The sequence below is a fragment of the Merops nubicus genome, unplaced genomic scaffold, assembly GCF_000691845.1.
Source record: "Merops nubicus isolate BGI_N331 unplaced genomic scaffold, ASM69184v1 scaffold6278, whole genome shotgun sequence".
Lineage (NCBI taxonomy): Eukaryota > Metazoa > Chordata > Aves > Coraciiformes > Meropidae > Merops > Merops nubicus.
The window spans coordinates 18,345-31,163 of record NW_008626261.1 but is presented as its reverse complement, the minus strand read 5'-3'; the positions used below and the strand labels follow the sequence as shown (position 1 = coordinate 31,163).

The window sequence follows — 12,819 nt, the reverse complement described above, 5'->3', positions numbered from 1 at the left end:
TGACCCTGCTCTGGCAGGGGGGTTGCAACAGATGATCTTTTGAGGTCCCTTCAACCCTTATGATTCTATGATTCCTGTTTGTAGTCAGCACTTGCCCTTTTTCCAATTGGTTTTGCACTTGTGGGACCATCCAGGTGTACACACGTTAACAAATGCACTCTACAGTTGTAACTTCACAGCACACATAAAAAAAGTAATGGGCAGTAGCAGTGGAGAACTGCTAATATTAAACTGGGTGACCAAGAACGTATTTTGGCCTGAACTTCATGATCTTCACATTTGCTTGGGTTGTGTTTGGGTTTTTTTTAGCCTAGTAAAACAGAATAGCTGTTATTTCAAATAGTTTGTTTTCCCATCCTTTTGGCCCAGCTCCATACAGATTTTGTTTAATGAAAATAAAAGCCAGGTTTTGCCAGGAAGTGTCCTTCAGAGGTAAGTGATTTCTAATTTTATAGTTGTGTTAAGTCTGTAAGTTTTTGTTGTTTGTTTTTTTTTTTTTTTTGTGGAGAATTAAAACATCAACTTCTAATATTCAAGCAGAACCAGGATCGGAAGCACAGGACGTATGTTTATGTTCTTACTGTGACGGAAATACTGGAAGACTGGGAGGACTCAGTTAATATAGGTAAACCCATTCTCTGTCTTAATGTGCTACACTTAACATGTATTAAGCAAACATTTCATCTTCTGCAGCAATTAACATTATTTGGGGGGCAATACTGATTCTGTTCTATAAACTGAAATTACTGGAAATTGTGGTGCTGTTCTTCCACACTTTAGTAAACACATAAGAAGGGCTACTTCCAACATACTGTGTTAGTCTTATGTTACATTAATTAGGGTGTCCTAATTATTATAGTGGAATAAACTTTGTTGTTAGTTGCTGATACAGATCTTATGTTTTTTTTAAAGGCGAAATAGTATACTGACAGATTTTTTTCCTTGAAAAGAAGGATGTTTTGCTACTTGGTACTCTAAGGTGTTCCTGAAAGTCTTTCAGGGGGGAAAAAAAAAAAAATCTTTGAAAAGTTTTTATGTGGCTTCTTTTTCCCATGAGTCTCCTAGGGGGGGAAAAAAAAATCACTAGTATTTACTTTGACCTTAGCCTAATTCTTCGTTAATGTTAGACCTGACATTGAGAGATTGTTCCTGTAGTATAGATACCACTGTCATGCAGTTTAGTTAGATTAACATTCTCTTTGATGTTGTATGGATCTTCCACTTCAAATTTAATTCGGTAAATACTAACTGGTTTTGTCTCTAAGTGTTTGGTTTTTTTCTTAAACTTAGTTAATTCACTTTTTGTCCAGCAGAAATTTTAGTTAACTAAGAATTGGTGTTAAGAATGACACTTTACCTTGATTGGTTACACTTTGCCCTTTTCAGGAGGTGATCATTTAGCAGTGCTAACATTCATAAACTTGGCACTTTTGACCTGTCAGCAAATGGCAGGTAACTGTAAGAGTAGTTTCAAAGCTGCTCAGTTTTTCAGGTAAGAGAATGTTTTGTTTCCAATACTATCAAGCTGTGGGGAATGCACCCTCTTAATTGCATGTCAGGTTCCCTATCTAGCAACACCGATTAGTGGTCTGTTACTGAAGAGGACCTATATTGGTAGAGGTGGGATTGAGGGATATCTTTTTTGTACCTGGAGCTGTGCAGGGACTGTGAGGGCAGCAGCGCTCTGTTCCCACTTAGTGCCAAGTTGTGGGATAGAGGGGAACATCCAGCACTGCGGCTACTGCTGGCTTCCTGCTGGAGAATTGCCTGCAGTGGGTGAACAGCCTTGGTGGGGCCACATACCTTGGTCCTAAGACATCTACAAACTGTTGGCTTGATAACGTTCAAGCATGGTACCTGTAACACTGTAAAACCAAAATAAAAATAGAATTAATCCCACTTCTAACAATGATACTTGACCTTGTCTGTAAGTATTTTCAGAAGCCTCTAATTTTCAAGGGCTTGTATAAGAAAGATATTCTTAGGACTGTCTTGCTAGGATAGATCTTATCTGAATATCTCTAGTGTAAGGCACATTGTTTTAAAAAACTTTCAGCTAACCTGAGTAACTCCATACACAGATGTTTTAAAGTATAGAATGCTGCTTTCTATATCAGACCAAATCAGTCGTCTTCTGTAACTTCAGGCATGCATGTTTGTTTGTCAGATTGTCATGCCTAGCAGAAAACCAGTGTAGGAAGGTGTTATCAAGTCATTTAAATAAGAATACTTTTTTCTATAAGGACTAGATGTGGGTTTTGGAGCATATGAACAGTCATAAGAGCTTCTGTCCAGTATCTGCTTCAAGCAAGTTATCTGAAAAGCTTTATATAAAACTGCATTTCAGTAAGCTTGAGCAAATCTCTTGTGTTCATTCTTTCAAGGTCTTTTCCTTCTGTATCTCTTGCTTGACAGCTCAAACTTCTGAAGTAAAAGAAAACAGAAAAAGTGAATAATGAGATAGCAACAAATTGTGCTGTTAAAAATTTCTAACTCTGTTTTCCCTTGTGGATTATACTCCTTCAGGAAGGAAAAGAGAATGGTTTAAAGTAGAAGATGCAATCAAGGTCCTTCAGTGTCACAAGCCGGTTCATGCAGAGTACTTGGAAAAACTGAAACTGAGCTGTTCGCCTACTAATGGAAACTCTGTGGTTCCCCCTCTTCCAGATAATAACTCCTTATATGTCACTTCTTCACAGACTTCTGGGTTGCCCTCTACTGTGAGATAAACATTTGGATTACCTTTTTTCATGTCACCACAAGGGGAGACATCTGTGATCATGTGTAGGCGTCTGTATAACTGTCCATTCTAAGTGAAATATGTGAATGTGTCATGTCAGTTTTATTTGAACATGTTTTCCCTTTTTAACAATGTAAAATAGTGTTTCAGCAAACCAAAGCCATATATGGATTTTTTTAAGATGCCTTAATAGGCCATTTTTAAGAAAAAAACAACAAAACTTGACTATATAAATTTCCATATCTGCTAAAATAAAATAAGCATCTCAGTGGTGTTCAGCTTATTTAAGACTTGTCAGTTTTAATGAGTAGTTCCACAAGTGTACTTGCTTAGAAAAAAGCTTGAGCAAATAGTCTTATACTAACTTTTATTGGGTATCCCTAGATGAAGTGCCGAGAGCTTAAGCTGGCAGTATTTGGGTAAATGGGTGTGTTGAAGTTGGAGATGCAGGTGTGACTACAGTAAAGCACTAAACCATGTTCAGCCCTTTGAGGCCAAGGCAACTGACACTAAGCACTGCTTGCCTCAGTTCTCCTGAAGGTTGCTTTGTCCTATGCAATCTTCGTGTAATGAATAATTAGAGCAAGAACAACTTTGTCTTGCAGCTACCAAAACTATCCACTGTACTTTTGTTTTGTCACTTGGTCAGCTGATGTACTGTCAGAAGACTGAAACGAAAGGCATTGTAGATCCCTCTTCCCCCATTTTCTTCCTTTTAGCATGTTTTGTTCGTGGTGTAATTGCACTGCAGGTTCTAAAACTTATAATCTTCAATGAGAGGCCACTTACATAGTGTTCCTGCACTATGCTAATTGAAAAATGTTTAGAGGAAACTAAGAGTTACCCAAGGGGCAACCTTATGTTCCAAAGGTGTCTCTTACAAGCATGTGTTGAGGTATCTTCTTCAGCAGGAGCTAGTAGTGGTACCTCCTGGGCTTGCAGACAGGTGAATTGCTTACACTAGTGGAGTAATGATATTCCATTGTCTTACTCAGGTGTGCTGAAAACCCCAGTTTTAATTTTTAAATACTTCTGTTTTACTGTTTCAACATCAGTTGCTTTAGCTTCTTGAATTATAAGCTGGCCTCTTGATAAAATCTTAGTTAGAATAAATGAGGTACAGCTGACAACTTCCTTAAGTATTTTCTCCTCTTTTTCAGCCAAAAAGATGAAAACTAAATCCACTGCTTGTCTTAATGTTTTTACCATAGGATTACTCCATGTATGTGTATATGGTTTTGTCTACAAGAACACAATCTAATTCATATAAGCATCCTAATTCTGATTTTTTTTCTAGGATCTAAACCCAACTGTACCTCCTCTATTGCCAGCCAAAACAGCGGCTGAGGTAAACCATTACCTCACATGTCATGTTTATTCTGGGTAAAGCTCATTCTCTTACGCAACATTTGAACCTTTGTAAATAGTACAACTAGTAAATAGTGAGTGTAAAATGGAAAATAATTTAAACCTTTTGTTACTCAATACACAGATGGTTAACTTCTACTTTTTTAACACAAATTGTGTAAAATGCTGCTATGAATTTTTTTGTGCTGTTACACTTTTCTAGGAAAAAATGTTGTTGCCACAAGTTACTCCTTAGAGAATCAATTTTGTGCCATATGTAAATGCAGTGAAACTATGGAGACAGGTGCTCTGATCTCTTGATGCTGCTCTCTTTGAAGAGGCATAAATACTACTGAAAAGAGGCATGAGCCATGAAGCTGAAGACTTTTCAGATGTGGGGTGGGATGCCCTTTTCAACCTCTGTGTCCTGTTCCAGGTGACTTCCAGAACTGGAAAGAACTGTCCATTTACTCGTAAAGGTGGAAGTGTTGCCAGCAGCTTTTCCATCCCTCGGGTTATGAGCTGGGGGCTGGGGAGGGAGCGTTGGTGTTTCAGTAGTGCACACAAGCATGTGCACATTTTATGCTGTGCTTAACCAAGATGGGGACACCATTTGGAAGGGGACAGTTCTTTTAAACTGGACAGTCATCAAAAGCACTGTGCTGCCAGAATAAATGGAAGAGGGTGGAGTTGTGCATCTTGAAAATGTCTAGTTTTCGTTAAAATCGTACCCACACTGTGTAAGGGCACCTCTGGTTCTGAAGCTCTGCCTTTAAAAGAGTGAATCATTTGGCTCCCTTTTTTGATCACTTTCCTCACTTTTTTGTTCAGTAGTCATTTTAAGACTTTAAATTGAGCAAACTTGTACAGGCTTTCTTGTAACAAGAGTATATAGAATCTATGAAAACTTAAACAAGAATCCAGAGTTCTTATTCATAAAAAAAAAAGGCTTCTGTCTCCATTTCAGATTCTTAGAATGAAACCAGTCCAAGCTTGTATGAGACTTAGTGGTAATGCATGATCTTACTTTGTAACACTTGAATTATGTATTTGATGATAATGTAAAAATGTACAGTATTGCTGTTGCTAACAAACTCAGAGTTGATTGCCTATAAATATTTTGGTTATTTTTTGGTCACACACATTTGAGCTGTTCAGTAGTGCCAGATGTTATTTTTAAGCAGCATTCATTGTATAAAACTTCAGTCTCTATGCAACCTTCAGAATGAAACTCTCTTGCTTAGTTTTGACTTCTACTCCCTTTCAAAGATAAATGTTCTGTGAATAGTAAAGGTAATTGAAAGCACTTCAGTTATGCTACAGTGAACAGCCATAGTAAATGGGCAGCAGTATGGCTTCAGTCCTAATGAAATGACACTCAACTTCAACAAAAAAGGGACTGTAAAAATCAGACTAGGAAGGCTAAAGTGTTTTTCTACTACCTATAAATTTATATGTAGAAGTATTTTTAGGCTTATATGCATCTCTATTTAGAAGGGCCAAACCTATTCCATACAGAGCAGATTTGGTGTTTTTCTCATGGCAAATTCTGGACAATTTATTCAGATTTAGTTCTTCAAAGGAGAATGGGAAGAGACAGGTTGTCATCTGCAATTTTCAAGAAGTCTGTAGTTTGTGCTGCTGCTTTTCCAGGCTGTTAGGTTTTGAGATTATCCATGAATTAAATTATGATGATATCAAATATAAATAGCCTTAAAGTTTAAAAATCATGTGGAGCCAGAGTTGAGTGAAATGGATGTGCTTCTAGACATCCAAGAAATACTGAGGTATTGCAGAGAGGCTGTTAAAGTGAAAATCTTGTCTTGGTGCTTACTGCACCATTGACTTAACCCAGCATTGGTCTGTTAACAATGTGCTGTGGAGAAAAGAGAAGAAAAAAAAAAAAAAAAAAGAGGCAAACACTTGGTTTACTTACCAACATGGTTTGCGAAGTGAAAAGTGAAGGGAAGGGGTGGGGGTGGGTGGGAATGGGGGCATATTAAGTTGTAAACATTTTGACCTGCTTGCATGGATTTTCTTTAAAGACTGATGTAAGAATTTTGACTTTTTATATTTGAGAACTACCAGAATAAAATCTAAATTAGTCCTGTGGATGATGTAGTCATTCTATTGCAAATCTTGGAAATGTTTGTGCAAGAATCTTCAATCCCATCTAAAATAGGCTGTTTCATCTAATGCCTCTTATTTCTTACCTTACCCTTACACTCTAGCTTCATCTAGATGTGTCAGCGAGCCTTCTGAAGATCTTGTCCCAGTGCAGCAGCCCTCACTGTACAGGGAACTGCTGCCTCTTCCAGTGAGCTTTCTTTCTACTTTCATCTTTATACCTGCCAGTTATGGCACAGATACTGTCACTGTTATTGTACAGATATTAAATTGTGGTGGGTTAACCCTGGCTGAGCAGCTGATGCCCATCAATCTGCTCTATCACTCTCCCCCCTTCCTCTCATGCCACAGCATAAAAAGGGAAGGGAAAATAAGATAGAGACAGAAGCCTTGTGGGTAAACAAAAGGGCAGTTTAATTGGAAAATGAACGTTAAGCAATGCTGCGTGTGGAACCAAAGAGGAAAACCAGACTTATTCTCTACTTCCTGTCAGCAGGTGATGCCTGGCCTTCCCTGGGCAGTAGGGCTCCAAACGTGTAGCAGTTGCTCTAGAGGACTGAGGAGTAGCCCTCCCTTGTCCTCCTTTGTACCAGCTTTATAGTTGAGCTGATGTCATGTTACAGAATATCCTCTTGGTCAGTTTGGGTCAGCTGTCCTAGTTATGTTGCTCCCAAGCTCCTGCCCCCCCCATCCCTTTGTGGGGGGAATGTTGGTGCTGTGTGACCACTGCTAAGTGGCAGTCATAACATGGGTGTTACCAACACCCTTCTGACTCCCGGTGCAAAAGCACTGCACCAGGGTGTCGGCACGGAGCAGCACGGAGTCCCCAGGCAGGTGCAGAGGAGGAACTTTATTTACAAAAACCCAGCCTTTTTATGCCGTTAGTCGACCATTAGTTTACATACTTTTTAGGCACAACAAACCCACTTGAACCAACCACCAACCACCACGGTGCAGGCACGCGGCATGGCTCGCCTCCTCTACTCCAGCTGAGTCACTCTCCCGGAGCCCTTCCCTGCTGAGCCTAAGTCACAGGCCGGAGCCGTGATTTTACCAGGCCTTCCCTGACAGAGCTGTACCTACCGGCTACACACCAGGAGAGCTGCTATAAGAAAATCAGTTCAGCCAGACCTGATACATAAATACACATCTGCATCAGGTCCATCTAGCCCCCTCCCTCCTTTCCAAGAGTGCCTGTAGGCACTACTAAAGCTTTCCACTCCCCAGCCAGGCACAGTTTCCTTGTGCTATTACAAGGAATGGATTTCTTTTCCTTGAACTTGACACCACTGCTCCTTTGTACATCTTTAATGCTGACCCTAGCCTGGAAAGTACTGCCAGAGCTCAGCCTGCTGCTGCTGACCCACCTCCTCCTTCTCTCATTTTCTGAGGCTACTTCCTTCAACAGTGTTTTGATAGTGAGCAGTGACTGTTCCATCTCTCTGTATGACTTGTGACAAGCAGCCAGTTACCACACATCCTTTGCCTCTCCAGATTTGAGTTCTACTGTAGCTGGGTCTAGCTCCTATTAGAATATCCTCCATGCATCAAAACTCTGTGTGACACACACAAGTAGGGGCAGAGTGTTTGTCAAAGTACAACACACAGAAGGAAAGGCAGAATAACTGACTTTTCCAATACTCAGAAAAGAGACAATCTTCAAGCATTTAAGGTCCACACCAAGAATGGTGTCACCTAACCTGCAAACTCCACAGCTTGTGGCAACCCAAGTGCTACTGTGGGCCACGCACCACCCAGAACAACACTCTCAGACAATTTTCTGTCCCTCAATAACCAGGAAATGCTGTTCAAAGAGCTACTCTAGCAAGGGTAAGAGCCCACTGACTGAGCCTGAGGTATCATCAGCTCTCAGTTCCTGATGGTGCACAATGAACTGTCAGTGACAGCACTAGTTCCTGGTACCTTTCCCTCATTATTTGTTGCCACCAATTCTGATGGGTGGACAGTAAGCATTTCCTGCTTTCTGAGTATACCACTAGCACAACCTGTCTTTGAACAGGCAGGCAAACACCCACAACAGCCGAAGAAAAATACCATCAGAATCAATTACTGTGTCTTCTGAGATTAGCCTGCCTTTAATAACTCTACATGAGGCATAAGACCACAGACACTCCTGCATAAATTTATCAAAACCCATCCTAAGCCTTCAGGGTTACCTGTAATAATGCTGAGCAGCTGCTGGGACAGCCACAGCAGCAGTACTTCTGAAGGCCAAGCAGGTGTTTGGGCCAAGATGAGCACACCTGACACAGTCATTTTGGGACTGTTTCTCCCCGGACACCAACTCCCAAAAGGCAACGAATCCGGAACTTCCGGTGACGTCACCCTAGGTGCCGGATTTAAGTGACTTGCAATCTCTGTCTCCTTTCCCTTTTTTCTTTATTTTCCTTTACCAGAATAAATTTTGTTTTGAACTATATATATAAACACACATCTGATCTCAAGACTGATTATTGAGCGTGGTGAGAAGATATACTCTGTTTCCCCCGAGTTAAAAATCACAAACAACCTGACCCGGTGCCCCTTCAGTACCGGATTGTGACACACAGCAAGCAGCAGCTGAACATCACACATTGGATCTTTCAGGTTTATAACTGACCTTGCAAGCCTGTCTACAGAAATCATGGGACATGAGCCCAGGTACCAGTCAAGCTGAGAGGTGCAGATTAGACCTGAACCAAAAATACACCTTTACAGCAGCACTGACGCCAAGAGTCCAGCCTAGACTAGAGTATCTGAAACACAATTTTGCAATAAATAATCTGGTCAGAGATGACTTTCCCATGTTAATTAACTTGTATTTTCTTTTTTAACAAATACTAATTAAAATATTTCTGTTACATGCCACAGATGCCTTGATCTCTTCATCTGGGAAGGCTCATATGGTGCAAGGCACAGAAACTGCAGGTACTGGCCCTCCCAGCACTCTCTACCTCGAGGGTTCTTGAGTATTCAGTGTCCCAGTGATGGTCTGCGGTGACAACTCCCTAGTAACAGAGCCACCCAGATGACTCATCTCAGGGTGTAATTCCCTTTCCTAACACAGGCCATCCAGTGACAGCTTCCACCACCACAGGTTTCAGCCTTAGTTATCTGCCCTGCAGACAAGACAATGGTCTACTTGCTCACACCTAACCCCTTACCGTAACCACTGAGGAGGGTTTACAAAAGCAAACCAGACGGACAAAGTCGTTACGCTGCCTGATGCCACTCTTCTAACGTACTTCAGTGCAACGTAACCATTAGGTATTTGCTTTAAAAATCTTCCTGCACCTGCCTTTGACAGGGAGGATGGCAACACACAGTACAAAATCCAACATAGCAGAAATGAAATCGATAACTTCGCACCACACTCATAACGTAGCATGGTATAGCAAAGATTACTACATCAGTTTGATTGGACTAGAAACCGTCCAAATTGTGCTCTCCAGCAAGAAAATCTTGTACTAAACCAGGCAGATTTAAACACAGGCAGGCTAAAGGAAGAAGAATTTAAAAAAGCATCCTTTAAGCTTGTGCATCAGAAAGTGAGTAATGAGAAGTCCTCAATGTTTATCTTCCAGGTTTTAAGGACTGTCAGAAAACTGGCACCCTGATGGCAGCCCACTGCCGTTAAATGAAGCTCAGCATCTGTAATGAATAATCACTCTTCCTTTTATTTCAGTGTCATATTACATTACAGTCAAGACATGTTAATGACAAAACCTATCAGACATTTTACTTTAAGAGTAACCCTCAAAAAAAAAAACCCAAAACATAACAACCAAGAAGGAATGTACATAAACTGAGATGTCACAATTTTCGATGTTACTAGTCCATTAAGATGTTTTACAATAATCTCAATGTGTTGGAAATACACTTTCTTGAAAGCTATAGAAGCAACATTTCACTTGGCTTAGACTAAAGTCAGCAAAGGTACAAAAAAACCTGTTCCATCAGTTCCCAGTGACGGCACACTTCACACCCATGACAGAATGTTAGAGACCACTACCGAATGGTTACGCACAAATGAAAGCCTTCCAAATCCTCCACTTGATCTAAAGGAAGCTTTTGCAAAAGTCTTTTGTATGGTCGGTTCTAGTGTCCCTGTCATGACCCAAGGCTCAACAGCTACACAGTTACGATCCAGACACTAACACATAAAATGCAATGTCACCACTCTTGCTCAGGATTGCAGGACATTTGACACACAGCACCAATAATGCTAGAGGAAAACCATTTATTTAAAATTTAATGTCAATTTATCCAATGGACATCCACTAAAAATTAAGATAAAACTAACCCTCCCTCAAAGATAGCAGCTGCATTTGTTAACCAGCTGTAACTTTGAGTTTCAGGCAATGCCTGAATATATACCTGCTCAACCAAGGAAAAAAGTTCTGTCTAAATGGCTGCAAAGAATTTAGCCTAAAAGTTTCACAAATTCCTTGGCATAAGACAGAATTGAATTCCCAGCTTGGCTTTATATGGGGCTTAAATCAGGTTTAAAAGTTAAATATGTATTGTTTAAGCCTTTTAACTTTGATGGTCCATATTAAAGTATGCCTGAAGAGACCCCTCAACAAACAAATTGTAGCTTTCAGGAAGCCCATATAAAATTTCCTTCATAACAACTATCATTTGAAAATGCCCTGAAGAGCTCTAACACACAGTGTTTTTCTTATCTTTTTACAGCGTTCATTTCAGATAGACCGTTGCTACGGACTTGTGTTCAAGCTCAGAGAGCACAGACTCCTGTGATAAAATCTCCAATTTGTGGCAATACTTCAAGAAAGAACCCAGACACATACTGGCTACTGCGTACTCAAACAGTTCCATAATCCACTACTCAGTCACTAGCAAAAAAGGAGGCAGAGGATTTTTTTCCTATTAAAATATTATCAATATTCCATCAAGAACTTTGAATCAGCAAACAAATCAGCTCTGATTAGTTGCAAACTCTAGCTGAGTTTTAAGCCCCAAACGTACAAATATGCAGCCGTGTGCTAAACGGCCTTGGGTCTAGATTCATCCCACCTAGTCTAAAGATAAACTAAGTGCCAGTTCAGGTCCCATTTCTCTACCAAAGGAAGGGGAAGCCACGTTCAGAGGGGGTGCCTTAGGTGGGTCTGACCTCCAGGGGTGCCACCTGTCCTCGGACTAGAGACAGAGCTGATGGAACCGTGTACATAGTGTAAGGTAAAGCTTTAAGAGGTAGGTGAAGTGAATCCAGGGACAGCTCACGTATTCTCAGCTACCAGCCACAAAAGTCACCCATGCTGGCAGCATGTACAGGATGGACACCAGATAAACCCGAGCACATGCTCACGAGAACAAGGAGGCAGGGTTAAGGGTGCTCACCCACTCTGACGAACAATGTGTTACAAGCCCTGAACGCAACTTTGGTTTACATTCAACACAGAAACTACTTTTAAAACAGTTGCATTTTTTTTTTCCCTAGCTCAGTCTGGTGAAAAAGTTGAACGCCGAACAAAGCTTCAGCCATGTCACAAAGAGTACTTTGAGGGACGACACTGGTCACTAACCACTGAAAGCACTGTCTGTTGGAAAACACGGTTTTAATAGATATTCTTCATCTTACATCAGAGCACAATAAATACACCATATTCTATAGACATGTCAGATCACTAAAGTAAGAGGTGAAGGAGGGAGAATATCAATAGACTACGTAACCATACCCCTGAATTGCGTGACAACACACTCCCTACTGCAACCACTACAAGCTGTCATTTACACACTTGAGGTTAGTCTCGTCAAAAGCTTTCAGGCTTTTTTTCCTCTCTGTTTTATTTATTTATTTATTTATTTGTGAGGGAGAGGGCTTGGGGAAAGGAAGAGAATACAGATACAAAAAATTAAGGGAAGCAAAAAGTTGGGTTCCCAGAAAAGATGCTGGACGCCCAGGCAAGATGCATACACAAAAAATGAGGATGAGAAGGAAGTTACCAATCACCTCCCTTCCCTCCAATAAAGAAGCTTTGTTACTATTTAAGCAGACCAGTTGCTCAAGCAAGTAGCTTAATAAAGCCTGTAGAGAAAACCAGTGACATGAGGTGCTAGCTGCAAGTGGTTAAGCAAACATCAGCCGATGCAGATGCTGGCTGCAAGAGTGGTTCTCTACACTGGTATGTCATGTTAACAGAGGGCAGGAATTAAGTTAGAAAACTGTGAGGCCTAACATCTAATGATGATGAGCAGCAAAGAGAAGTTAGCAGATACTCATAATTAGTGCTGTCATTTGTGCACAACCTCCTACTTGGTTATGTTTATTTCCATGAAAATGCCTATCAATGTATTACTCAAACTACAGTTAAAACAGTTGCATCAGAGACTTTTTTCTAAGTCACTCCAAATGCGATTTCATATTAAGTAGGACAGGTAAGGTCACCCACGTAGCACAAGCTAACAAAAAAAAGTCACTAAACAGAAGCAAAAAAAAAAAAAAAAAATCATCTTGTGAATTCCACTGTTTAATCTGTCAGACTGGCAAGGACAAATTGTCAATTGCGGTTTCAATTTTTTTAAATACGATTGTCACATTAAAGAAACAAAAACACAGAAAAATAAACTGTACAAAGGCAAAG

At 40.4% G+C, this 12,819-nt stretch overlaps 1 protein-coding gene across 1 annotated transcript; it reads left to right on the top strand.

Moving 5' to 3' along the window:
- Window positions 1-508: 508 nt before the first annotated feature.
- NUDT4 (nudix (nucleoside diphosphate linked moiety X)-type motif 4) lies at window positions 509-3,005 on the top strand (the record flags this gene model as incomplete). Its single annotated transcript, XM_008945938.1, has 2 exons — window positions 509-625; window positions 2,527-3,005. Coding segments are annotated over 2 exons (320 nt in total), but the record flags the coding sequence as incomplete, so codon positions are not given.
- Window positions 3,006-12,819: the final 9,814 nt, after the last annotated feature.